Source organism: Xenopus laevis, chromosome 4S (assembly GCF_017654675.1).
Source record: "Xenopus laevis strain J_2021 chromosome 4S, Xenopus_laevis_v10.1, whole genome shotgun sequence".
Classification (NCBI taxonomy): Eukaryota; Metazoa; Chordata; class Amphibia; order Anura; family Pipidae; genus Xenopus; species Xenopus laevis.
Genome location: NC_054378.1, coordinates 106,374,677 through 106,402,165, shown reverse-complemented (window position 1 = coordinate 106,402,165; position 27,489 = coordinate 106,374,677). Strand labels below are relative to the sequence as shown.

Genomic DNA, 27,489 nt, shown 5'->3' with positions numbered 1-27,489 from the left:
TGTAGCAAAGGATAAAGGTGAGAAGAAGCTCTTTGGCTTTTCTTTCACCCCATTAATGAGAGATGATGGGACCACAATGTCGGATGACATCCATGAGCTCTATGTCTATAAGGTACTGGTGATCTGTGTCCTTCTGTTGATTTTCATCATTTATCTGCACTTACTGACCCTACATGTCTCCGCAGTGTGATGAGAACAGCACTTTCAACAACCATGCTTTGTACCTGGGGCTTCCCTGCTGCAAGGACGATATGAGTGGCTGCCCCAACATCCCTTCAAGTCTGATTTTTCAGCGCAGTGCCAAAGAGACTTTCTGTATCTCCACACAGCTTTCTTCTACCAAGCTCACTCAGAATGGTAATTCACACACTATACTACACAAGTACTTATTTCAATAAGTTTCATTCCTGTGTAATTTGAGAGCCTAATTTGTATGAGGGAGGCCACAAGTGGCAAATTGTGTAAAGCAGAGGTGTCCAACATGTGGCCCAGGATGGATATGAATGCGGCCCAGCTTGAAACGCTCAGTTCCCGAGGAAACGTCATAATAATATAATAATAAGTCTATTTAATATCCAGGTGTCCCATATAGCTCTATCTGGTTATCCAACTGGTATTGTAGTTCTTTTCTGTGTATTTTCTTTACTTTTACAAATCAAAAGTGTTTGTGTATTTCATGTGTGGCCCCAGACAATTTTTCTTTTACCAATGTGGCCCAGGGAAGCCAAAAGGTTGGACACCCCTGGTGTAAAGTATACCCTTTGGCTATTCTTTGTATCTGCAGATCCCATCCTGATTTGATGTTGTTTGCTTTCAGTTGATCTTCTAGCACTCCTGAAGTGGAAGGCTTACCCAGACCGAATACTAGATATTCTTGGTCGGCTGCGGCACGTGAATGGGGAGGAGATAGTAAAGGTACTCAGAGCATGGACTTTGATTGCTTTCTTTTCCAGTGTTTTCCAAATTTCTATTTTGCAAATGGTCATTTGTACTAGTGCATAACTCCACTAAGAACCTTCGAAATCATAGTTTATAGCAGCACATAAATACAGTATATATCAGGAGTGCCTGTACTTTACTTATACGAGGTCTACTTTCACTGATGTTGTCCCATTAGGATTAGGCATTGTTAGCATTCTGTTCCATGGAAAATATAACTTAAACATTGATTTAGGAGAGAATGTTTAAGTTATATTTAACATACAACTATTTCTTATGTAACCTTAATGTTAGAAATATCTGAATTAAAAGCGTGAAATATGAGGGTGATTTAGACAATCTGTTTATTGACAGTGTTTTGAGATCTATTGATCACCAGCTGAAGGTCTACTGGTAGATCCCGATCTACCTTTTGGACACCCCTGGTATCTATCATCACAGTTATGGGTAAAATAATTTTTGCAGACGAAATGAACTTAAACGGTTACACTTTATTTCTCATTACACAAAAAGCATGGCACTGTGGACACTAAATGTGTCTAAAGCATTAATAAAGTTGGTTAATTCTATTATGTTGTCTGGTGGAGAATATCTATTGGGTGTAATATGTTTTAAGTTTGTTCCAGTCCAGGAACCCCTAACAACAACGCAACAAATGGTCAGATCAATATAAGCTATCTTATGATTGCTTGGCTTTGGCAGACTTTACCCACATTATTACATACCCCCCCCCCCCCCACCCACAAAGACCCTTGTCAGCTACCATTCTCTGCAGAGGGGTAAATAATAATCAGATGTTATTTTGTTAGCAGGAGAAGTAGAAGTACTTGCTGCAGTGACTGCATAAAAATAGAATAACAGTATGCCAAATTATTGCACTATAAGAGATAGATAAATCACAAAGGGGCAAATTCACTAATGGGCGAATATTTTCCAGCGACCGCTTCGCCACACTCCGCGCTATTTTGCCAGAAGCAAACTCGTTACTTCGGCTGGGCGAGCATTTCATATTGAATTTTCGCTAGCGTTCATTTCTGCCTAGCAAAACTTTGCTAGCTCTCTTACGCTTAGGTCAATTTGAATTGGGCGGGTACCTAAAAGTCGTATGCAAATGCTTGAAGTGGCCACTTTTATAAAAATATGTCCAATGAGCCATAATAAAGACAGAAGAGAACCACTAATGCCCTAGACATGAGTCCACCCTAAAACAAATGTGGCATGCCCCTCAAATTAGTAAAAAAAAAATTGTTCACATGTAAATCTTTAATAGTTCGGACTATTTAAGGTAATCCCGCTTTAAAAAAAGAAAAGTCGCCAGCATTTTTTACAACTTTAATTCATTTCCGACATACAGGATATGATGTCACTGACATAAGATTGAGGCGCATGTAGCTTTGTTTTATCAGTTCGCCTGATCGGAGCTGGCGAAGTAAACTCTGGCAAATTTGCGTAGTAACGACCGTTCGCCAGAGCGAAAAGTCACCTGACTATAGGGTGCGAACGAACGCTAGTGACGGTCTTCTTCACTAGCGTATTGTCCTCTACGCCTGTTAGTAAATTGGCAATGTCTCTGCAGATGGGATTTCTGGTGAATTTTCGCTAGCATTGGCCCCTTCACACTTTAGTGAATCTGCCCCAAAGACTAGTAGCTATGATTGTAAGGGCCATTGTTAACTCCTTTGTTGTGTCTTCTTCAGTTCTTGCAGGACATACTGGACACATTATTTGTCATTCTGGATGAGAACACAGAGAAGTATGGACTGCTGGTCTTTCAGTCACTGGTGAGAGCTTGTTGGAATAATCTATCTATGCACCTAGTAGATACATTTAATTAAATTGTAGGTCCTATACCATCCAGTGCATTATCCTAGTCTCAGGCCTTTACTTACTTCACTTATAGAACAATTGGAAAATGTCAATGCCCCCGATTCACAGTACCTTTTGTCTGAGATTTACCTCAGCTTGTAGGTCTCAGTTCAGCTTAGGGTTGTGTAGATACTGGTACATCAGCCCAAACCAGTACATAGTTCACATCAACCCCACGCTAACGTTACCATATGCTTATTATTACTCTCTCTCTTCTGCATAAAGGTTTTTATCATCAACCTGCTACGCGACAATAAATATTATCACTTCCGCCCTGTGTTAGACTCGTACATCCAGAAGCATTTTGCTGGTGCATTGGCCTATAGGTATGTATCTCAGTACAGATATACAAAATATATATCTTAGTACTGAGCAAAGATGTGTGGGGCCTGCTGCCCTGACCTTAGTCATAATACTGGAAAGAAAATCACAGGGAAATCTTAAAAAAAAAAAACCCAACGTTACTTGCCAGAGGTTCTTTGGTCGCACCAGTGGGAGTTATTAACAGTAATTTCATTGGTCTAACTCAACCTTGTGTCAATGAATACAATGACTAAATTCTGACTTTGTGAGTTGTTTATCACAAGAGAAAATGACTGGGTTTTGAAACTGTATGAAAAACATAAAAGCAATCAATGTTCATGGGGTTGGTGACAGTAAGTCTGCATAAAGTGCAGAAGCAGTGATGGCTGACTTAGACTAATGGCAGTTCTGCTAGGATTATAAGCAGTCTAATGCACTAACTGTTTCTTCTCAGGGAGCTGATCCGGTGTTTGAAGTGGTACATGGACCGATCAGCTGACCTCGTGAGACAAGACCACATCCAGGAAGCTATGAGGGTATGAGAAAGCAGAAGTACAAATTACAGAATCCAAAAAGATCAAAATATGGACGCAGATGTAGGTTTTTGGGAAGAGGCAGAGTAACTTAAGGTGTCTTAAACCTACCCCTGATTTAAATTTACTCCATGCTAACTTCTCTATCAGCTAGCCTTCATTGGCTCAGTTTGAATAATTAACTAGCCCTTTCTCTAGTTATAATAATGCTGTGCTGCCTCCTCAACCTGTGTATGGTGAAATCCAGTCTTTCTACTAATCAAGGCTTTATTGTGTTGTCACTCAGGCTTTGGAGATTCTCTTCAAATTCATCATCCAGTCACGGGTGCTATTTGCTCGATCCACGGCTGGATTGGACGAGGAACCATTTCGCTGCAGTATACACGAACTTTTCCAGTCCATGCGCTTTGTGCTGAGCATCGACACGCGGAGCTCTGACACTCTGCTCTTTACACAGGTAAGAAGCCACAAGGAGGACAGGAAGCCTCTAGCCAAGTGACCAAGCAAAAGCATCTTAGGAGGATTAATTTCATTTGGTACATTCAGCTCTTCTCTACTCTTGATTTTCTCACCCTCTATTTATTGTCAGGAGAAGTTGGTATCTTAGTACCCCCATGCTATTTCCTATTTTCTTTTTGGTGTCTGCGCTTCACCTATGCTCTTCCACCCTCTCATTCCTATTGCTCTTCCTTCTACTCCCTTTGTTCTCCTCTTTTACCCTCCTAAATTTCAAGCCTCCTGCATCTGGAGGACAGGTGAGCGGAACAGGGGATTCTGCTTTTCCAAACAATGGGGGTTCATCTAAGCCACCCGCAGACAGCTATGTAAGTAGAGGCATTTTGAATCAAACCCACACTGCACCCTCCAAGTTGAATGAACACCTCAAAGAACTCTATATCCTTAACACTCAATGTAGTCCCTTAGCTGTTACAACAGTGTCAATCAATTGTTATTGTACTGAGATGACAGCCCCCGAATTCAGCATTACCATACTTTCTCTTTTCATTCACCAGCATTGCACTCATCCGTCACCCCTATCCGCAACCTTAGAGTGAAGTTATACCCTTATGATAAACAGGCTTCATATTTTAACTTTCCCTTAAATTGATAGTAAAGCAAGTGTATATACGTTTATACTAGTCTACACATATTAGTGGGAGCTGTCACATTGCTTGCTTTAGTTTAGAGATTGCCAGATATTAGGATTAGGACATTATACCATTAAGAAATGAAATGAATTACATAATGTTGAAAGGAAAATGCAGTATGTGTTGTTGAAATTAAATAATATAATATAATTAAATTAAATAGTCTTAATAGACTTCAATAAAATGTCACTTCTAGTGGTTGTAACATTTCTAAATCCCCTACCTTAGTCAAGCAATGTGTTCAGTCTTATGACTATATTCAAATATAGCAATAAAATACATAACCATAAGCCCTGTTTATTGATAATCTGTGGGTTATCCATAACTATATTTTTAAAATTGTAATTGCATACCTAAACCTCCACATGCCTCTACATGCACCTCAATCTGCACATTCAGTTTTGTCTTGGATTCCACTCATTTACACCAATCGTCAACCCTTGCCACTATTCCTTCAGTTTCTCATCACCTGGTTCAATGGCAAATAACCTCTTACAGTATGAAAATGTTCTTCCTCTAGAAAAATACATTGGAATCTGCAGACCCGGACTGGAATCCAAAATATTGCATATGCACCATGCAAGGATATATTTTAAGGCTATTTTGTATAGTTTAGGGAGGTATTATGTGGGCATGATGCACAGGTGAAGGAATTATGGGAGAATTATGATAAAGGGGGTTAGTTTAGTGACGGTATTGCACTTAAATAACAGTTAAATGCAAGATATAAATGTGTAGTGTGGGTGGAACTGGAAACCATGCCAACTGACACACATAGTTATTGCTGCTATATACTGTATCTCACTCCTTACAATGTCTGCAAGCAGAGTAAAAGAGACAAGGCATGAGAAATTATAGGGCTAATCTTGGAGAATTATGGTGAATTTATAATGGTTTGGTTCTATAGTAGTATAGTATAGTATTATCAGCTACTACTCTGAAGGATGCTGGGAAAGTAACAACTGCTGGAGGCCAATTGTTAATTTGTGATTATGTTGTGAGTTTGTGTTTTATTGTGATTTTACATTGTGCATCTCTCTAGATATCCAGTGCCTATTCTTACAGAGATCTTGTAATACACGTGTGTGGCCTTTCGTGTAATATGTAATTCTGTGACTGTCATGTATTGGTGTAATACAGAAGTGCGCAGTGATACAGGCAGTTGTATTGAGTAGTGATTCCATGTTCCCCCACACACAGGCCGCTCTCCTCAGCTCCTTTCCTGCTATATTTGAGGAATTACTGCCAATGTTTTCAGTGGCTGAGGTGGCGGAGTTTGTACGTGGCACTCTCAGCAGTCTTCCCAGCACCCTCCACCTGGGCCAGTCAATGGATGTAGTGAAGCTGCAGTCTATAGGCCGTACTGTGGACTGCCGGCTCTTCTCATATCCAGGTGAGGGTAATGATGAGGATGTGCCACTTGAGATGAGAATTTGTGCATTTTTATTCTTATTTGTGTGCAAATGTATTCTCTTTGCGAATGTTGATACATTTATCCCATTGACTCTTAACGGAAAGGAGATGTGTGCTGGTAAGTGCCAAGCAGATGTGGTGGCAACCTATTAAGGTGGTGGCAAGTGAGAACTGGTTTCTCTTGAATGATAGTGACAGGGTTGTTTTGTTTCATCTTTTTCCCTTTTGCCCGCAGAGGCCCGTCGGATCCTTCTGCCTGTGGTTCTTCATCATATTCACCTGCATTTGCGGCAGCAGAAGGAGCTCCTTGTCTGCTCTGGAATCCTCAGCAGCATTTTCTCCATCATAAAGAGTAGTTCCACGGCAAGTTCCACTAACCTCCTGTCCCATGTGCAAGTGCCAGCCTGATCCTAACCACACAACTAAACTAGTCAGTCTTAGTATCCCCTTTTCCTCAGGCTATAGAAAGAATCTACCTAATTGTATACATATATATATATATATATATATATATATATATATATATATATATATATATATATATATATATATATATATATAAATACATCCATGCAATACATGGAATTTGAGGACAAGCCTAGAGAACTGGTGGTCAATGATCCATACTGGAGAAAAAGCTACTAAATCTAAACTGCAGCCTACCCACATACGCAGACCTTGCTGAAATTCAGTTACCACGAATTCTGTTGCTATCCTCTGTAATAATTCTCAGTAAATTAACATTGGCATTTTGTGTAGTTGGGACACTGCTCTCTTTGCCAGCAGTTGTAGTGCAGCATTGTCTGGAACACCTCAGATTGCCCAGTGCTGTATAAAGAGAAGCTTGCAGAGTCAGTACTCACAAAAGTTCTTTGCTTGGTTAAACTGTTTCCTATCCACTTTGTCCCTGGTAGGAAGTGGATGTGGGAGAAGAAGTTCAGATGCTGCAGGAGAGTCTGTTAGACGTGCTGCTCCAGACACTGCTTATCATCATGAGCAAATCTCAGGCCCAGGAGGCTGCAAGAGGCCAGCGATGCCCCCAGTGTACAGCAGAGATCACAGTAAGTAGCTAACAATGGCATCATTTCTGTAACATCTACCCAGAACCTTCTCATCCTTCTGTCTTCATTGAATCTATTTGTTGGACAGAGAGTTGCAGTTCATATGTGTTCCCTACTCAATACAATGGCTGCAGATAATAATGTTAGCCAGAAATAGCCAAAGAGTGTGTTTGGGAGCTGACCTTCAGCTCCCTGCATACTAAGCCTGATAGTATTACATTTTAGTTGTAAAAAGATGTTATTGAGATTGCTTCCTACAGGGTTACTGTTTTTATAGTTATTCTTGCTCCAAAACCACATCAGTTACTAAATCGAGTATACATTGATTGACAAAAATGGGGATTATAATCTGGCTGTAAAAGGGTGAAGAGATACTTCTGAGCACTTATTGGTACTACTGATCCAGAAAACGGTAAAAGCTCCACATGTAGCTTCTGCCACTTGAAGGGGCAAATTCGCCACACTTCGCCAGGCGTAGTTTCGCCAGGGCTCCGCAAATTCACTAAAATCCGAAAATTGCGCACAGGGGTAGTGTAAGGTTGCGAAGTTGCGCTAGCGTTGATTCGCAATATAAAGCGAAGTTGCGCTAGCGAAGGCTAATTTGCATACGGCGCGAAATTCAAATTTCAATGGAGGAACACGTATCTGCACTACAAATGCCTAGAAAACCTTCAAATCAGCAAATAAAAATTTTATTTTGCCCTACACATGTGCCCACTGTCTAGGTAAGTTGCCATGAGTCAGGAAATGTAGGGGGGAGGAAGGGGAGCCCCAAAAAATTTTCGATCTTTTTCAGCCTATCAGCCATCATGTAGAAAACACGCCAGCGTTTTTTGGGACTTAGAAAAAAAATTGACTTTTTTTTAAACAATCCCTATCTACTCTATTGCGGTTCGCCAGGTCTGAGGTGGCGAAGGAAGTCTAGCGTAAAAGGTAGCATTCAGTACACCGCGCAAGTTAGTGAATTTGCGTAGTTTCGTCGCTAGCAAAGATTCGCCTGGCGTAAGGTTGCGAAGTAACACTAGCGAAACTACGCCAGCGTTCGTTAGTGAATTTGCGCAGTAGCGAAAATGCCAAACGCTAGCGAATTAACGCTAGCGTTCGGCGCTTCGCGCCTTAATGAATTTGCCCCGAAGAGTTACAACTCTGGAAGCAGCTTACATAATTAGTATGAGAGTGCTACAGATCTGGGCAAAACTATAGCAAGCAGACAAGATAGTGAAAAAGGGTCATTCACTGGCCATACATTTTAACAATCAGGTGCTCTCTGAAAATGTACATACATGCAATCTTAGCTGCATGTTAATTAAAATACAAAGTGATGTCAAGGTACTACCTACATGGAGTCCAGCTTGGTGACTCCTTTGTGTGACTCAAAGAATGAATTAATTTCATTAATAAATTATATGAATTTATGGTATAACAAAACTTACCTGCATAAAGAGAGGGTGTGACTGATATATTTGTGGGTGTATGGTTGCCCCAGCATAAAATTGTATTTGTACTATGCAGAGAACATTATTTTCAAGAACTGCACATCATCACCCTTCATGTACCCAGTAACCTAAATCTGACACCCCTGCTTCCACACATGATCCCATAATTGGTTTGACTCTGTCCTCCCTTCCAGGGGGAGTATGTGTCCTGCCTCCTATCTCTTCTGCGTCTGATGTCTGATACTCATTACCAACATCTACTGCATAACTTCCAGAGCAAGGAGGAGCTAAAGGTAGGTATTGTGAGAAATGAGTACGAGGTGTTCCAGAATTGGGACCCCAATACACCAGTGTACAGACACAATGTAATCTGCTTTCAAGAAATTAGTCTCCATTCAGAAATATATCCCTAGCTGCTGACTAATGGTACATGATACTGTTGACAACTCATCAAGCTCTCTGCCTAACTTCTCTTGCCCAATTCTCATCATGGTATTCCTTCATTTTTTAATTCTCCCTTTTACTTTCATATCTCCTTCAGCCCTTATTTTCCTTTCTTTCATTTTTTATCTTTTCTGCATTAGCCCTTTTCTGCTTTCCTTGCTCTTCCTGTTTATTTTCTCTTGATGTATTTAATCTCTTGTCTACAAGTTCCTTCTATTCTAGACTTCCAACAGCCCCTATTTTTACTGCTCTAATTACACTTTCCATTCTCACTTCTGTATGTAAGAGTGGCACACTCATCTTGCCTCAAGACTACACAGTACTGTAATTGAACAGGTGGGACAGGACTTTCATGAACCATTGCCCGCTTATTGCTAGCACTGTGTGACCACTCACTCCTTAGGGATACGGAGCCTGACAGCGTTACTGCAAATAGTTGCCAGTCTGACAGGCCTGTAGAATTTCTCTTGGTGTCCCAGTGGGCCAGTGTGACACTGAATATCTTGGCCAAAATAATTCATCTGCTTCATACCGAAAAACTATGTTCTCTCCTGTGTTTATTTCAGACAAGACACCTATTCCTGAAACCAGTCTAAGCTCCAATTATGGCTGAAGTTTCGATTGTCCTGTGACACTATTTACAGATCTTGTGCTCAGTTGTGATGCCACTTGTTGTAAAAAGATATAACTAGATTGGGTCATGATTTAATGATCCAGAATTTGATCTGAATCATGGAGAATTTGCATCAAATTAGTTCCCACTGTGTAGAATATATATGTTTCTTAGTCTCATTACCTAAATGCAAAAGCATATAAAATACATAGCAACTAGGTTTAAGTCATATTAATGTGTGCATGCCTATAGTCAAAGGCCAGTTCTGATGGCTCAAGTACTTTTCACTCTGAAAGTTAATCCATGCATTTGTTACAGAACTCAAGAGAAACGATTGAGTTGTGGTTCCCTGTGTAATTCTCCTTATGAGACTATAGATGGTACTGTATGTGTGCCACAGCTATCCTAACACTGGCAGATGGAACACTTATACATTAAAGCATGTCACACCTATAAGAATGTATGAGCAGGTGGAGACGTAGTATAAGTAGATGGTCAAATGAATTGTTCAACTATCATTTAAATCAGAAAACTGAAATAATGTTAGATGACAATGGGACACCTCTAGGGTTGCCACCTTTTCTGGAAAAAAATACCTGCCATCCTATATATTTATCTTTTTTCCCTATTAATAACATTGGGATCAACCATCATTTTTACCAGCCAGGACTGTAAAATACCAAACTAGGTCGCATCCCTAGACACGTCGTGTGTATTGTAACACTGCAAACTCAATCAACCTTTTTTTCTCCCCTAGGAATTCCTGCTGAAGATTTTCTGTGTTTTTCGGAATTTGCTCAAGTTAAGTGTCTTTCCCCCAGACTGGACAGTCATGAGACTCCTCGCCAGCAAGTAAGGGCAGAGTTAGCAAATAACACATCATTACACATCACTACACATGGTTGCACTGAACTTTGGCACCCCACCAGCAATATCAGGGGAGGAGGGTGAAGTTTTTGTTTGGGGAAATTACCAATAGAAGGTTTTCCATTAGAGAACTAATAATTATATATGATTATATGCAACTGATCTAGTTTTTGAGAAGTTACTCTTCCTTATATCATCAATTTATTCTTCCTTTTAGCAATATACTGTATACTGTATGCATTCCCATAGCAAGGACATTATTATATAAACAGGTGCTGGCACTTCTAATGTTTCTTTTTATACAGTGTAATGGTAACAACAGTTCAGTACGTGTCCCCAGCTGTGCACAAGAACTTCTGCGATGGAAACTTTGACTTCAAGGTATGCAGATCCTAGAATTAGAAAATAAATAACACAATAATAAAATCACAAATTGTATTGCTTGATGTCCCTGGTTTTGCCACTTTTTAGCCGAACCGTGAATGCTAATGATGTTTGGTGTTTTGCCCTAGGTGTGGAACTCCTACTTCAGCCTTGCTGTCCTTTTTATTAATCAGCCCAGCCTCCAGCTAGAGAACTTTGCTGCAGCAAAGAGAAGGAGGATACTGGACAAGTAAGTGTCCTCTGCAATATGGGAAAGGGAAAGCATATCTTTTCTAACTTAACTTTAAAGGGATACTGTCATGGGAAAAAAAAATTTTTTCAAAATAAATCAGTTAATAGTGCTGCTCCAGCAGAATTCTGCACTGAAATCCATTTCTCAAAAGAGCAGATTTTTTTATATTCAATTTTGAAATCTGACATGGGGCTAGACATATTGTCAATTTCCCAGCTGCCCCAAGTCATGTGACTTGTGCTCTGATAAACTTCAATCACTCTTTACTGCTGTACTGCAAGTTGGAGTGATATCACTCCCCTCCCTTTTCCCCCCAGCAGCCAAACAAAAGAACAATGGGAAGGTAACCAGAAAGCAGCTCCCTAACACAAGATAACAGCTTCCTGGTAGATCTAAGAACAACACTCAATAGTAAAAACCCATGTCCCACTGAGACACATTCAGTTACATTGAGAAGTAAAAACAGCAGCCTGCCAGAAAGCATTTCTCTCCTAAAGTCACATGACTGGGGGCAGCTGTGAAATTGACAAAATGTCTAGCCCCATGTCAGATTTCAAAATTGAATATAAAAAAATCTGCTCTTTTGAGAAATGGATTTCAGTGCAGAATTCTGCTGCAGTAGCACTATTAACTGATGCGTTTTGAAAAAAAAATATGTTTTCCGATGACAGGATCCCTCTAAAGATATGCTTTTTACCTGTACTATTATCTTAGGGGACTAAAAATTCCTCCCAGACCCCAAAATAGAAGTCATACAGGCAGCCCCTGATCAGTCATGGTTACTTGGCTTTGTCAGATGGCCCAAAAAAGACAGCACAGAGCTGCAGGGTACAGGTGATATGTTATAGTATCAGATGCAAACCAGACTGCTGGTGGGTGTATCTCCTGTACTGAGACTGACACTGGAAAATATTAGTGTAACCATGGCAGCAGGGGGAGTCTTCCAATGGCTACATCAAGGAGGGGGCTTTTAATGGCAACATTATTGCACCTTCTGCTAAAAAAAACATTTTTGGAAGCAAAATTAATGTTATAAAAAGCAAAAACATAATTCAGATAATGCTGTTTTCGATATATATATATATATATATATATATATATATATTATATATATATATATATATATATATATATATATATATATATATATATATATATATATATATATAAGAATGCATGTCAACTTCCCTCTGACCTACAGTACCAAAAACAATGGAAGCTTGTAGGTAGGTCAGTTGCAGATGATCTCCTCTTTAGGCTCGAGGCTTTAATTTGTGGTTCTTTTAACTGTCACAGTAAAACAAACATGGCTAATTCACTGACTGGTGCATTTTAATGACTTTTTTTTTTACACCTTCCTAAATGTGGTACATTTTATGAGCCTGTTTCATATAACCTAGGTATGGAGACATGCGAGTAATGATGACTTACGAACTATTCAACATGTGGCAAAACTTAGGTAAGTATGTGCTAAGAGTGTTTGTGCCATTATCCCACATTCTTCTTTAGCTTTCTCTCTCTCTCTCTGAAGCCTTTCTATTCCCAGCATTCCTCTATATTCTTACTCTAGGTGAGCACAAATATCACTTCATCCCAGGGATGATTGGCCCTTTTCTTGGGGTGTCTCTTGTGCCACAGCCTGAGGTGCGGAACATAATGATCCCCATCTTCCATGACATGATGGACTGTGAGCAACGGAGGAATGGAAACTTTAAACAGGTGAGAAGTCTGAGAGATGCAGTTCATACATAAAGTACAGGTATGGGACCTGTTATCCAGAATGCTCGGGACCTGGGGGTTTTCCGGATAACGGATCTTTCCATAATATGGGTCTACATGCCTTATGTCTACTAGAAATTCATTTAAACATTAAATAAACCCAATAGGCTGGGTTTGCTTCCAATAAGGATTAATTATATCTTAGTTGGGATAAAGTACAAGGTATTGTTTTAATATTACAGAGAAAATGGAAATCATTTTTAAAAATATGGATTATTTGGATAAAATAGAGTCTATGGGAGACAGCCATTCCGTAATTCGGAGCTTTCTGGATATCGGGTTTCCAGATAAGGGATCTTATACCTGTACTTGCCCACACAGAAATAAATTAAAGTCCACAAAGCTAGACAAAGCAAATGAATCAGTAATATTGTAGATCATTGTGTATAGGACGTCAAACAGGGGATATAGATCACAGCACTTGAAAACTCAGTATTAAGGATTTCCTAACATGCACTGGAACTCTTGCGCCAATGAAATTATGTTGAGGCCAGAATTCTCCAGCTCAATTCTTCAGCTTCTATGTCTATATCTCAAACCCATTTTCTTCCGTAGGTAGAGGCTGAGCTTATTGACAAACTGGATAGCATTGTGTCTGAAGGAAAAGGCGATGAAAACTATCGAGAGCTCTTTAGCCTTCTGTGAGTATCTTCATTTAGGGATAATATGCTGGGGAAAAGGGATTTGGGGCAGGAATATAGGGCAAATTAAGGACAGTTTACACAATCCTAACATATATTTCTTTAGCCTATACTGATTATTGTGACTTTTACTTAAGGGGTTGTGAGCCGCCTCAGTGCAGCTCACATGGTGAGGTATAAAGAGTTAATTCCAAAACATTATAGTTATAAAGAATAACAAAGCCCAGGGTTTAGTAAAACAATTAAATGTAATAAATGGAGGAAGTTCTCTTTTATTAATGAAGAGACAGATAATTACATCTGTCTTTTATGGCTCAGAACAGATGCACTTATTATATTGTCTCGGGGGAAGTGTATCATGATTTCTTTGTATTTGTACCCTTTCCCCGCTGCTGCGACAGCTCTCAGCTGTTTGGTCCCTACCCCAGGTAAGACTGGCCTGTAATTCAACCTTTCCCAAAGTGTGAACATATGTGTACTGTGTTTGTGTGCATGCATTTTCCATTGTGCCTTGTTTATGTGTGTGTTCCTGTATAATGTTGGGTTATTTTATATATTTGTGTCTTGCAAATCCTTGTCCTTGGATACCCACCCTTAAATATGGATCCTTTTGATATGTCAGTTTGCATGCAGTGCCTTCTCATTGCCTTTCCTCACCATATATATATATATATATATATGTATGTATATATAAATATTATTAATGGGACCCCAGCATGCTGACCATACTTCTTTTTACATTTGGTATTATACATGCTCCATAAAACTTACCAATATCACCAATGTGCATGAATGTATAGGGTGCATGAATGTGAGGGAGCACTGGAATTCCTTCCTTCCTTGAAGGGGTGTTACTTTTGATTTTCCCTTTAAATACTGCACCTACACACACACAGTTGACTTAATTGGCACCACTTAACACACTAAATCATTTATTGAGTGTACACACCATTATTGACAGCATTCAAACAATAAGAGGTTGGCACTATGTCTTATGTATGATTTGCCAAATACTGGTAGTTTGAGAGATTGTGGGTAAAACTTTGCGCTGATTTAGTAGAGCCCTGGTGTGTGTATAAGAAGCTGAGCTGGATAAGCATAATGACTGGATAGCAGCCAACTGTATAGGATTATGTGATAATAAAAAAGTCTACAGTTGAAGAAGAGTGAAACAGCAGCAAAACAACAGCAAAAAGTGTTGATAATCACAACCCTCCAGGGCCAGAAATAAGGGTATACATGGTAGACATGTGCATAGGGTGCAGCAGGTAGTGTGTGCAGTTCCAATCAGCAGACACACCAGCAGGAAAGTAAGCAAGTAAATTCATAACAACTTGTGGACAGATTCACTAAAGGGGAATTGTCGCCAGTGAATGCTTCGCAAATGTAGCGCCACTTCGCCAGGTCAAAATTCGTTACCATTATGCAATTTCACTAAAATGCAAAGTTGCATCTTGGGTGCTGAACACTAGCGACTTTGGCAGTGCGAGCATTCCAAAGCAAAATGACGCTATCGATCGATCGATTCTGCCTAGCAAAACTTCGTTAGTTCTCTTATGCTTAGGTCAATTTTATTAGGGTGGGTACAATAAAGTTGCATGGACGTCTTTATTAGAGATGTTGGTGCAAATGCTTGAAGTGGCCACTTTTTATTACTAATGTCCAAGGAAGCAAAATAAAGACAAAAGAGATCCTCTAATGCCCTAGACATGAGCCCCGGGAATCGTAGCACCGGGCAATGTCACATGGCCTTTGTCAATAATCTCTGCATCCATCTCAAGCAGAACCCTGATAATCAAAACACTGCATTTACAAACACAGGTGCAGTTGTCAGTAGCAACCAATCAGGTCTTTGCTTTCATTCTTGTACACTGTCTAAATTCATTTTTGATTAGTTGCTACTGGTAACTGTTCCTATATTCATAAATAAGCCCTGCTGTGTGCACTGACAGCTATGTGCCTGAATGGGAAATACACGGTGCACACAATTCCAATCCAGAATACAGTAATGAGAAAAAAGTGGGGGCAGAGCCATGCAAAATATATGTGTGCCATTAGCCTAAGGCTAGTTATACTGGTTGATATGGTACAATATTTTGTAAAGTGAATATCTTTTAGGTTGAAGTAGAAGTGGTTTGTTGCTTCCAGGTAGCTTGGGGCATGTGCTATAAAGACAACCATCTTTATTCTTGCCCTTGTAAATTATACAGAACTACAGCTGCAGCATAAGCAAGCTGTGGAACTAAAAAGCAAACAGTCACACATTCCATATGCCAAGGACACTTGTTTCAGAAAGCAGCTCTAAATGAAATAGCAAATATTGAACAAGTTAATTTGGCACCATGCTCCGACCTGTGTAACTAATACCTGCATTATGGAAAGAGGCAATTACAACATTAGCTGTAAGTATATTGGCCAGCAGGTTTTCTGCAATGGGAATACCTGTAAGCCACAAGCAGTGGAGCAGCTATTTGCCTAAAACACAGTCCTAATGCAATGTTGCAGTTATCTGCATGCTTATGTTACCATCAACTCTGTATGACCTGGTAAAATGCCACAGGCAGTCACTTTTAATTGGACATGTGCAGGTCTGGACAGGGATTAAAAATAGAGTAAATTCCAATAAAGAGTTAGTCTATAGCCTCTTACATCAGCCCCATGGCAGATTGTCAGTCTGGCCTTGGCACTGTCCGACTGGCCCACCGGGACACTGGTGAAAAGCCTGGTGGACCCCATCAACCCAGTCCACTCCCCTGCCCAGACTCTTTAGAGGCGTATTAAAGGGGAACTATTGCTAAAATGACAATTTAATATAAGCTTCCTCGTACTGAAATAAGAAAATTTCTAAATACAATCAATTAGAAATTCTGCATTGGTTCTGAAATCAAGTTTATCTTCACTATTCCTCTCTCAGCACCTGTTTCTCTTCATTCTGTCTTCATGCAGCAGTTGGGTGTCAGATAAATGAGCCAATATATCTTATAGGAGGGGCTTCCTTTCCTAACAGATGTATTAAAGCTCACTCAAATAACTGATTCCAGTACAAACAAAATCTAACAAAATAACTGCCTTGTGTACAAATTCTGCATGTAGAGAGACATGGTGTCTGGTGATTTTAATAGAGTGAGCTCTAATACATCTTCTAGGCAAAAGGAGCCCCCTATAAGATATATTGGATTATTCATCTGACCCCCAACTCCTAAATGAAGACAGAATGAGAAACAGATGCTGAGAGAGGAATAGTGAAGATAAACTTGATTATTTCAGAAACGGACCATAATTTGTATTTAGAAAGTTTCTTATTTCAGTATGCTGAGGCTAATATTACACTTTCATTTTCATGATAGTTCCCCTTTAAAGAGGAGGTAAGCAGTGTGTGTGTGTATGTGTGTAGGTGGGGGAGGGCTAGGTTGGACACTGGGAATTGTAGCTCAGTCCAACCCTGGGGCTTGGGTATGTGTGGGTCTCACTGTCCTTGAAATGTATTATAAGTCTTAGTCTGGATGGAAATGGTTAATTCTAAGGTAAATGACCAATCATTGTGAAACTAAATGGTGCTAGTGGGCAAATTGTGTTTTATTCATAAAAAAGAACCCACAATGCCTTACACAAAGCTGCACCTTTGGTGAAATGTTTTTGGCTCCCCCCTTGTGCTTTCTTTCTTACAGTGATCCTTTCCCTGTCTACTAGTATTCTCCCTCTTTCTGTCTATCTCCTCCTGTTCCTGCCTTGGTTATTTTGGTTTGCAGCTTCCATGTTCTGCCTTGTAAAGTGCATGGGCTGACAGGCTTGTGTATTGCTTTCTTACTGTGGCCTCTAACCTCAGCCTGCTGGAGAAGATTGAGCAAGAGACGTGGAGAGAGCCGGGCGCCTCGTTTGTTACATCAGTAACACGTATGATGGAAAGACTGCTTGACTACAGGTAACACATCTCATTATGGCAAAATTGGACTCAGGGTCTGCTGATCAGAACAAACAATTCTCTGGTCTGTCTGGCTTATGAGATCAGACAACCTACTGGAGAGAGAGCACAGATCTGTGAATATCAGCAGACTTTTTTATAGCCATTGAGCATTTCAAGTGATTTGCTTTTTGGTTGCATTTCACCTGCTTTTACCCTCAATTTTGGAGCCAATACACTTTAAAACTGTGAGCCTTTCTGCACTTCCCAGCTAAGCATTTAAATGGCCTAACTATGTGCTTATTAGGCAGTTAAGGTCGGTGCACAGTACAAATTGCATTGGAAGGCTGCAAATGCCACGCACCCCATGGTTCCCATTAAGCTAATGACATTTTCCCTTTTTTCAGGGGAATTAAGCTGAAACAGAATCAGCTCAAATATACACAAACTTCTGGAATTTTACTAATGTGCCATTTGAGACAGAGAAGGTTTGGTACATTAACCTTATTTGCACTGCTCCTGGCAATGCTCTGTGTCTTAATTTGGAATGGGAGCTGTAGCTTGGAGGCAAATCTCAGGACAGTATCTTCATGGCGGTATAAAATGGTGAATTAGAGGCCCTTGCTTTCTGATAAATAATCTATACCCTTTTATCTATTTCTGTACCATGGGGTATTGTGTGTTTGGCCTTATTTCTGCGCTGTAGTAAGGGCAGAACAAAACCTTGCAGGACCCTTTTATTTGAAAAAAATCAATAATGCTACCCACCAACATGTCCATTTGAGCACACTAAAGCTTATGGGCTTTAGTTCTTTTGCACTGGAAATAGTTATATCTCCTAATCGTACTGTTTTTGTTTTGTGGGGCCCCTCAGGACCTCATAATTCAGAAGTTTTTAGGACTTGCATGCATGATGCATCATGGAGCTAGGCCCAGCTATCATTTGATGATTGTCCAGTGTCCAGGATAGCTGGGTTGAAGTGGGTTAGTGGAGTAATAAGACAATAAGCTGGCTGTTTGTTTTGTATTATAGGGACTGTATGAAAGGCGAGGAGCCTGAAAACAAGAAACTAGGATGCACGGTCAATCTAATGGTAAATAGAAGGCGTAATTCTGATAAAATAAGTACAATTGGAAATGTGTCCCTACTGAAAAGAAGTATTTGTCTCTATTGTTTTTTTCCATATAAACAGAATTTCTATAAATCAGAAATAAATAAAGAAGAAATGTTCATGAGATACATCCATAAGCTTTGCGACTTGCACCTTCAGGCAGAGAGCTACACAGGTATGTGCTGCATATGAACATGCACTTACAGGCAGAAATACACGAGGATGTATTGTATATATGTATAGTTGGACGTGCATTTACACTGGGATGTACTGTATGTATACAAATAGCACTTGATCTGTACAGTTATAGATCAAGTATATCTTTTTATATATACTTATATACAGGGGCGTAACTATAGAGGAAGCAGACCCTGCGGCTGCAGGGGGCCCAGGAGGTATAGGGGCCCCAGGAGGCCCTAATTCATATACAGTTTAGATAAATATTGGTAAAACAAGTCAACCGCTAAACATTTTGGGGGCCTGAAAAATAATTTGCTGTGGGGCCCAGTAGTATCTAGTTACACCACTGCTTATATATATTTATAGGAAAATAATTACAAAATGATGTACTTTCTAAGACATTAGCAGTCTAAATTTGCAGATATCTAAAAGTAGAAAAAATGTCAACTGCAAAAGTGCTCAGAGAAGCACCTTGACTAAGTTTAAATGAGTTTGTTTTTTGGGGGGTTTAGATCCCATATAAACTTGGTCTTTTTGTCACTTTGCAAAAAACGAGCACAAAAATGACAAACACAAGCCAGATGAAAAATATACACCAAATGAAGGAAGACTCTGTCATACAAAGTGTGTACATCATGTGTTATACAGAATCACATACATTTACTTACAATTTAAAGCAATAGACATTTACAGGCATAGGATTGTGAGTGTATGACAACTTTGGACAGGCCATAACAAACAAAGTCTGCCATCTACTGGCTAAACAGCATAAGAAGAAACCTTTTTGTTTGTCTACCTAATAATAAACTCTTTTAATAAACTCTTTATCCAACACCAAGACTACGTCTGTTTGCACAATGTCGTAACAATAATTAAATCTATCAGCAAAGTACATTTTTTGGGGCTGGAAATGGGAATTAGTAAATATATATATATATATATATATATATATATATATATATATATATATATATATATATATAAATCTCTAAAACTCCTGAGTTTTCATCCATTCCTTTAACATGGGGTATTATGTTGCCCTTATTTCTCCACTGGTACAGGGACAGAACAAGACCCTGAATTAAAAAAATTAAAACATGTGAGGCCTTGGTAAAAGAAAAAGCTTGAGAATAATTGCTCTTTTCATTCATTCACTGGCTGGTAAAAGTAAATGAGGTATAATTAAGATTGTATGATGCCTTATGGAAAGTTAGTGGAATATATAAAATTCTCATGAACATTATAGATGACTATAAACATGTACTAATAGGGAGAGAATAAGGACAGTCATTAAAAATACATTAGATAGCCTCAAGAAGGGGTTGGATGGCTCTTGTGATAAAATGAAATGTTTTGCCTTTCACTGGATCAGTCATCAGTTAGGCAGGTTTTATTAATACATAAAAAGTTGAACTCCATGAATGTGGTCTTTTTTCAACCTAAATTGCTATGGAGTAACTGTGAGTGTCAGTAGGTGTACATAGCTGCACAGAAATATACCCAGCATTCTCTGTATTGGAATAACTTTCTTAGACTTTCTCATTTTGAATCATTCTTTCAAATCATTCTTTTCAAATCCCCTTATCCTCTATTCTATGCATTCTTAAAATCCCTTTCATTTTGTGTTCCCAGAGGCAGCATTCACCCTGCTTCTCTACTGGGAATTGCTGCAATGGGAAGAGCGTCCTCTAAGGGAGTTTCTAAATTACCCTGCTCAGAGTGAGTGGCAGCGGAAAGAAGGTCTGAGCCGCAAAATCATCCATTACTTCAATAAGGGCAAGGTGAGCACAATAGCACGTTATCAGTATAGAGATCTAGGTTTCTAAAGACTGACATTGTTCAGGTCCTGTAAATTCAGCCGAATGCCTACAGAAATATTGACACTGTGTGCGGATTTATCTGCCCATAGCACTGATACATAATGAAAATGCTGCTGTTAAAGTAGAACTAAACCCTAAAAACTACTGTGGCCAAAAATGCCATATTTTATATACTGAACTTATTGCACCAGCCTAAAGTTTCAGCTTCTCAATAGCAGCAATGATCCAGGACTTCAAACTTGTCACAGGGGGTCGTCGCAAAATTATCAAGCAGAAAATGAGGTTTGAGTGTAATATAAGCTGATGCTACAGGGCTGATTATTAAATTCTGATGCTAATTGCACTGGTTTCTGAGCTGCCATGTAGTTATAATCTGTATTAATTACTAATCAGCCTTATATTGTGACATTTCTATTCTATGTGTACTGTATATTGTGAGTGGGTCCCTAAGCTCAGTAAGTGACAGCAGCACAGAGCATGTGCAGTGAATCAGCAGAAAAGAAGATAGGAAGCTACTGGGGCATCTTTGGAGACACTGATCTTTACTGCTTAAGGGCTTTGGTTGCCTTGGGCTGGTACAGAAGCCCAAAACATAATGTACAACATTTCTAGCTACTTCTTTATTTACGCTTTAGTTTTCCTTTAAGCAGTGAATCTATCATCCCATTTGATTGTAGGTCAAGGCAGGCCTGGATTTGCAATGAGGACACAAAGGCCCAGGCCTAGGGTGGCATAAATTAAGGGTTAGCATGCTGCCCAGCCCCATGGGTAAGTGCTAAGCACTTAGCTCTCCGGTACAGAAAGCATGCGCAGGTGCCTGATCCTGTAGGAAGTGAGGGGGGGCGGGAGGAAATCTGGCCCTGGGTACAAGGTGCAAGCTGTGACGTATGAAGTACAGGGCTCCCTTGTGTCTGTGCAGGCTGCTCTCTGTGTGGTGCAAGGTGCACCCAAAAGTATTGTTTGCACAGAGAATGAACAGGGATAGAGCTGGATCATGCAGCTTGTCTATAGATATTGTTAGTGAGCCATGTAGTGCAAAAACTATAAGTACTTAAGTAGCAAGCCTGTAACCCTGAGGCTATTGCAGCAGTGGCTTAACCAATACCAATCAATGTGCAATTTGCTTTGATCTGTATAAGGTAGGTAAAATAATCAAAGTAAATCTCGGATTGCCTTCTGTGGAGTAGTATGGTGGCCCAGATTTGCCCATTTTTACTAAATGAGCTCCATTATGTAAAATTGTGCGATATATGTGTGCTAAATAATAGGCCTGTAAGAGACTAAAGGCTGTTCTGCACAAGTATTCATGAAAAAGCACAGACAGATAAACAATAATTTATAAAGGTAATATTATGTCCAAAAAAAGTTTTGAAAAAAATAAGTCATATTTATAAAGCTCCATTGTAGTCCTTATATAATAATGTTCACGCCATCCTCTGTTTCTCCATTGATTTCTTCCCCCTCAGTGCTGGGAGTTCGGGATTCCGCTCTGCAGAGAACTTGCTGCTCAGTATGAGAAACTGTATGATTACCAAAGCCTGAGCTGGATCCTGGTGAGGACTGGTTGCACTGTCCCTGTTCCCCTCCTTGTGCCCTCTTTCTGTATGCTTATTGCCCTGCTCATGCCTTCTGCATGTTTGTGGCATTCTTTGCTGTCACAACACTGCCTGTTCCATCTAATTTATCATACCCCAACAAACCTTCTTCTTTTCCTTGAGGGCAACTTTCTATCCACTTCAGGGGCAAAATCTATAGAAAAAGCAGAGCCACCCTGCTGAAATACCAGGAGGTATAGGGGCCCAGTGAGGCACTGACTGATGAGCAGTTCAATATATCTTTAAAGGAACAGTTCAGTGTAAAAATAAAAACTGGGTAAATAGGCTGTGCAAAATAAAAAATGTTTCTTATACAGTTAGTTAGCCAAAAATGTAATGTATAAAGGCTGGAGTGACTGGATGTCAAACAGAACAGAACACTACTTCCTGATTTTCAGCTCTCTAACTCGGAGTTAGTCATTGACTTTAAGGGGGACAACATGGGACATAACTGTTCAGTGAGTTTGCAACTGATCCTCAGCATTCAGCTCAGATTCAAAAGCAACAGATATGACCCATGTGCCCCCCCCAAGTCACTGATACTGATTACTGCCTGGTAACCAATCAGTGGAAACCAAGAGAGCTGCAAAGCAGGAAGTAGTGTTCTGGCTATTATGTTACACATCCAGTCACTCCAGCCTTTATACATTACATTTTTGGCTAACTATATTGAAAACATATTTTATTTACCCAGTTTTTTTACACTGAACGATTTATTAAAAAAAAAAAACATTTAGTGGGCCCTAAACTTCCTAGTAATGTCTACTTACAACACTAATTCACATTCTTTGAGGCCTTACCCAAGACTTTTATGTTATCTCTTCAAACATCTAGTAGCATAGAAATAAAGGGGAAAGGTCTGTAATTGGTGACAGCTGAGCAGACACAGAGTATTTTCTATATGTGGAATTAAAAGTTTTCTCATATTGAGAGATTTAGGAGTGTCGTGAGACACATTTCAGGCATGTGGAATTAAATGATGATATACAGAGCTTGGATGTTGAGATGGAACCTGTTCTGGGAGTGTTTAAATGGTGTTTTACATCTATGAAGGGGGTTGAGAGCATGTTCTTGGGTTGTGCTTGGGTTGTCTCTAATAGTTGATATCTCTCCTAAGATTGTAAGCTCTTTGGGGCAAGGATGTCTAGTAATGAAGCCATTATCAGTACATTTCACATATAACTGCTGCTTGATATAATATATTTATGTTCTCTGACTTGCCTCTTCTGTTAACTATGTCTGTAAATCCCTATGCATATACAATAAAGATATATGTGCTGCTCTGCTTCTCCCCTGTAGCGAAGAGTTGGCACCCCACACTATTTGTAGAAGCAAACCATGAAGCCATAAACAGCAAACAGTTTTGCATAGGCAGTTTAATATGCAGTGGTCCAATACCATCTACACCAAACAACGTCTCTGAATATACACATGGGCAAGCGCTTTTATACAGGTCATGGGATGGCAAAGTCACTTCTAATAGCCTTATATTTTACAACATGGGGATACATTATTATATTATAATACACAAGTTTCGTGAGACACTGATTTCATTACTAAACTAACTTTATAAGGATGAAATGTGTATATGTAATACACAGGACCAATGAATATCTTGTAAGTTATATCCTTATAAACGATGCTTAGAGTTTTGTAAGTTATAAACCGTGCTTAGTGATTGTGTCACGTAAAATTAAAACATGTATTATAATAAATAAACTACTCCGTGTTGTAAAATATGTGGATATTAGAAGTCATCTTGATGTTCCATAATCCATTAGCTTTTATCCTTGTTCCATGGTCATGGAATTCCTCTGTGACTTATAAAAACTTTGGGGAAGCCGGCACTCTCGTCACTAGGTTCAACTTGCCTGGGTGCAGTGTCCAAAATTTTGAAATAATTATTCAGTAAAGAAGGTCCGCACTCTCAGGACTTACAAATTAGATAATGTTTTATTAACAAAAGACTAACGTTTCATATATAACATATATATATATATATATATATATATATATATATATATATATATATATATATATATATATATATATATATATATATATATATACAAATACAAGAATCCTCTGCACTCAAGCCATTATCAATATATTTAAGACAGAGACATTTTGTGCATACTGCTACTGAAAAATGCCTTACCCTTTAAGCAAAACAGGGATTGTTTGTCCATATATTGCAATATATTTAAGATATGTCAAAGTCATCCCATATCTGGCCAGTCCTACACTCAATTTTCATCTGATTCATTAAGAATTCTATTGCTTCATTATACATTTTACAAAGGGACTAAGTTTTACCCTTTATAAAATGTATAATAAAGCAATAGAATTCTTAATAAATCAGATAAAAATTTGGCTTCACTAGAAAACTAGATGTTTGAGAGACCCCACCTCATGCTTTCCCACCCAAAACTCTGTCTTCCCTGTATGTAAGCTTTCTGCTTGAGGAAAATATGTGCCCACTAAAACTTTCTTTTCTTTTTTTTTTTTGTAACTTGTAATTTTTATTTTGAAGCAATAAAAAGAGAACTTTACAAGTGTGTGATAATGCAAAGTTATTGGGGGGTACAGGATAGGGTCAGAAAACAATATTAAAATACAAAACAAAGAAAAAATAATATAGGAACTTTCAGCCTTGAGATTAAAAAGGAAAAGAGGAGTAGTGAGGATATACATTTGTTATGCACCGTTTCCTAATTTCCTATTTTGTCAAGTAAACATATTGGCATTCCAATGATAAGACTTCCCTCTCTTATACTAGAATGGCCATGGCTTTGGTAGATTCTACACTGTCTTGCTTGTTTCATGTTTTAATGTTTGATGATAGAATATTCAGAGAGATTCTGTCCTGTATGACTATGGCTGATCCCATGAATTAAGCATAATTAAGTGTTTGGCTCTAACATCTTAAAGAAAAAAAATAAATTAAATAAATAAAAAAAAATCTATATATATATATATATTATACATATATATATACACAGTGCACATATATATGTATACTCATATAAATATATATATATATATATATATATATATATATATATACACTGTAAATAAATAATTTACTGTGTTTATAAAGGTTTACAGTTATTTTGTAATTCATTTTAAAATGTGCCCACTTTTATCTATTCTGAGTAATTTGACTTTCTTATTTCACTTTTCTCTACAACTTGCTCTTTTTTGTGTTCTACACCTCTTGTCTCCTCCTTTTGACGCAGAAAATGGAGGCCTCCTATTATGATCATATTATGGACCAACAGCGTCTGGAACCTGAGTTTTTCCGAGTAGGATTTTATGGAAAGAAGTTTCCTTTCTTCCTGAGGGTGAGAGCATTTGTGAGCCTTTCCTGCCAAGTATTGGGTACCTCACATGTCTTGCTTGCTCAATACCTCCCTCAACTAAATGGCATTCCCACTATTACCTCTAGCATTGTGTGTTTAAGCTGAAGTACCTTCTGTCCTGTTTCACAAAGCCTGCACCCTCCATACCCTCGGCTTGTGTCTAATATCATCAGTTTCACCACCTAATAACCTATTTACATTGGGGACATGGAGGTCTTAGAAAATTCCAGCTGTAAACCTCCTCCTTCCATTTGAGGAAAGCATCTAATGGCCCATGAAGTTGGGACCTTTTGCTATTTTACATGTAAAAATAGATTTTCCATGCTGGAACAAATTGGTAAATTTTTTTCCAAATCTTTAATCCCTACATGTGAATGACATCTTAGATATTAGCACTCAGTACTGCTTAAACCAGCCTAGCACGTTCTGGCAAATTGGTACAGATATCTCCCCTGATAAATGTGTCAGTTCTCCTAACAGTCCAGAAAGTGTAGATACTGGAGAAAATGTTCAGTTACTTATCCTTGTGGATTCCTAAAGCTGGCCATAGACGCAAAGATATGATCGTACGAATCGAGGATTCGTACGATTTTTGAACCGTGTGTGGAGAGTCCCGACATTTTTGTCCGGCGGAGATCAGTCGTTTGGTCGATCGGACAGGTTAGAAAATTTCTGTCGACTGCCGATAATATCTCTGCGTGTATTGCCGATCGTATGATTTTCAGTGGGAGACTGTCCCTAGCTTTGGTTGGACATAGATATCGTACGATTGCTGTCAGGGGAAGAACATTGCTGATCTGTTCTTTAACTAATCTGACTGGTAAGACTTTGATCTGAATGGTTAGTGGCGGGTCGGGAGATGGGAAAGTCTGATCGTACGATGATTTGTACGATCGGATCTTTGCATCTATGGCCAGCTTTAGTTGGATACCTGATAAATCCGACTTTTAGTCAATAAACTGGTCTTGGGGGTATATTTATGAAAGAGTGAAGTTAGAGATCACCACAGTCCACTAGAGTGAAATTCCGCCACTCTCCATTCATTTCTATGGGATTTTTAAAGGCGTATTTATCAAAGGGTGAAAGTTCAACATTTGATAAATATGCCTTTAAAAATCCCATAGATATGAATGGAGAGTCGCGGAATTTCACTCTAGTCAACTGTGGTGATCTTTAACTTTACTTTTTAATAAAATACCCCTTTGTTTGATCCATGTGTTTGGCTGTAGGCTCAACAAGCTGGGTTTCCAACTTTACGTTATGTATGAACTGAAACTCTCGGTATCCGCAGAGCCAGATGCCCTGCTATAAGACCTGAAGTTATATAGGGAAAGCTCTTCCAGATGACTTTTAATAGTCTAAGAGTTTGATTGACAACTCTAATACATGAATGGTGTGTTGTCTCCTTTCATAGACAGTGTATTAAGGCCATCTGTTCTCTCTTAATCAAAATCTGACTCCTGCACAACAAAAGAATGAAGAGGCAGGTTGCAGAGAGGGGATTATTCAAGTTTTAAAAATCCATCCATGAGATGAAGCAGATGGACTCCAGTAATGCGCAAAGAGCAAGGTGCTCCATTGGACGCAACTACTTTTAATAAATGGCATCAACATGCAATGTCTGTGTCCATTTTAGGCCATAAATGAACCCTATAGGTTTTCTGTTCGTACCGGCAATATAAACTAAGAACCATTATTATTAACAGATCAGTTCTCTAAAGCAGTCTATGAATCTTCCCATTGATTTTCTGTGCAGCGAGGAGGGGGATGGTGATTTGGAAGTGAGTTTACTGCTACAATTAGGGAGACAGGCTATAAAGATTTAGTCCTGGATTGTTTCTACCTTTAGGGAAGATGCTG

At 39.0% G+C, this 27,489-nt stretch overlaps 1 protein-coding gene across 7 annotated transcripts in view; it reads left to right on the top strand.

Annotated features, from left to right (window-relative positions):
• Nucleotides 1-27,489, top strand: part of LOC108715830 (dedicator of cytokinesis protein 3-like) — a 176,980-nt gene that overhangs the window by 130,307 nt on the left and 19,184 nt on the right. For 4 of the 7 annotated variants that reach the window (XM_041561690.1, XM_041561686.1, XM_041561685.1 and 1 more), the window contains 25 exons: nucleotides 6-112; nucleotides 186-357; nucleotides 818-915; nucleotides 2,637-2,720; nucleotides 3,031-3,131; nucleotides 3,563-3,644; nucleotides 3,928-4,098; nucleotides 4,376-4,465; nucleotides 5,990-6,182; nucleotides 6,438-6,565; nucleotides 7,117-7,263; nucleotides 8,894-8,992; nucleotides 10,514-10,608; nucleotides 10,929-11,004; nucleotides 11,136-11,236; nucleotides 12,640-12,698; nucleotides 12,810-12,958; nucleotides 13,574-13,659; nucleotides 14,061-14,087; nucleotides 17,486-17,581; nucleotides 18,594-18,654; nucleotides 18,754-18,847; nucleotides 20,485-20,633; nucleotides 22,139-22,225; nucleotides 25,507-25,611. In XM_041561690.1, the coding sequence (XP_041417624.1) occupies nucleotides 6-112; nucleotides 186-357; nucleotides 818-915; nucleotides 2,637-2,720; nucleotides 3,031-3,131; nucleotides 3,563-3,644; nucleotides 3,928-4,098; nucleotides 4,376-4,465; nucleotides 5,990-6,182; nucleotides 6,438-6,565; nucleotides 7,117-7,263; nucleotides 8,894-8,992; nucleotides 10,514-10,608; nucleotides 10,929-11,004; nucleotides 11,136-11,236; nucleotides 12,640-12,698; nucleotides 12,810-12,958; nucleotides 13,574-13,659; nucleotides 14,061-14,087; nucleotides 17,486-17,581; nucleotides 18,594-18,654; nucleotides 18,754-18,847; nucleotides 20,485-20,633; nucleotides 22,139-22,225; nucleotides 25,507-25,611 (2,657 nt within the window). The remainder of the gene's footprint in view (nucleotides 1-5; nucleotides 113-185; nucleotides 358-817; nucleotides 916-2,636; nucleotides 2,721-3,030; nucleotides 3,132-3,562; nucleotides 3,645-3,927; nucleotides 4,099-4,375; nucleotides 4,466-5,989; nucleotides 6,183-6,437; nucleotides 6,566-7,116; nucleotides 7,264-8,893; nucleotides 8,993-10,513; nucleotides 10,609-10,928; nucleotides 11,005-11,135; nucleotides 11,237-12,639; nucleotides 12,699-12,809; nucleotides 12,959-13,573; nucleotides 13,660-14,060; nucleotides 14,088-17,485; nucleotides 17,582-18,593; nucleotides 18,655-18,753; nucleotides 18,848-20,484; nucleotides 20,634-22,138; nucleotides 22,226-25,506; nucleotides 25,612-27,489) is intronic. The other 3 variants (XM_041561688.1, XM_041561687.1, XM_041561689.1) reach the window with 3 other exon arrangements.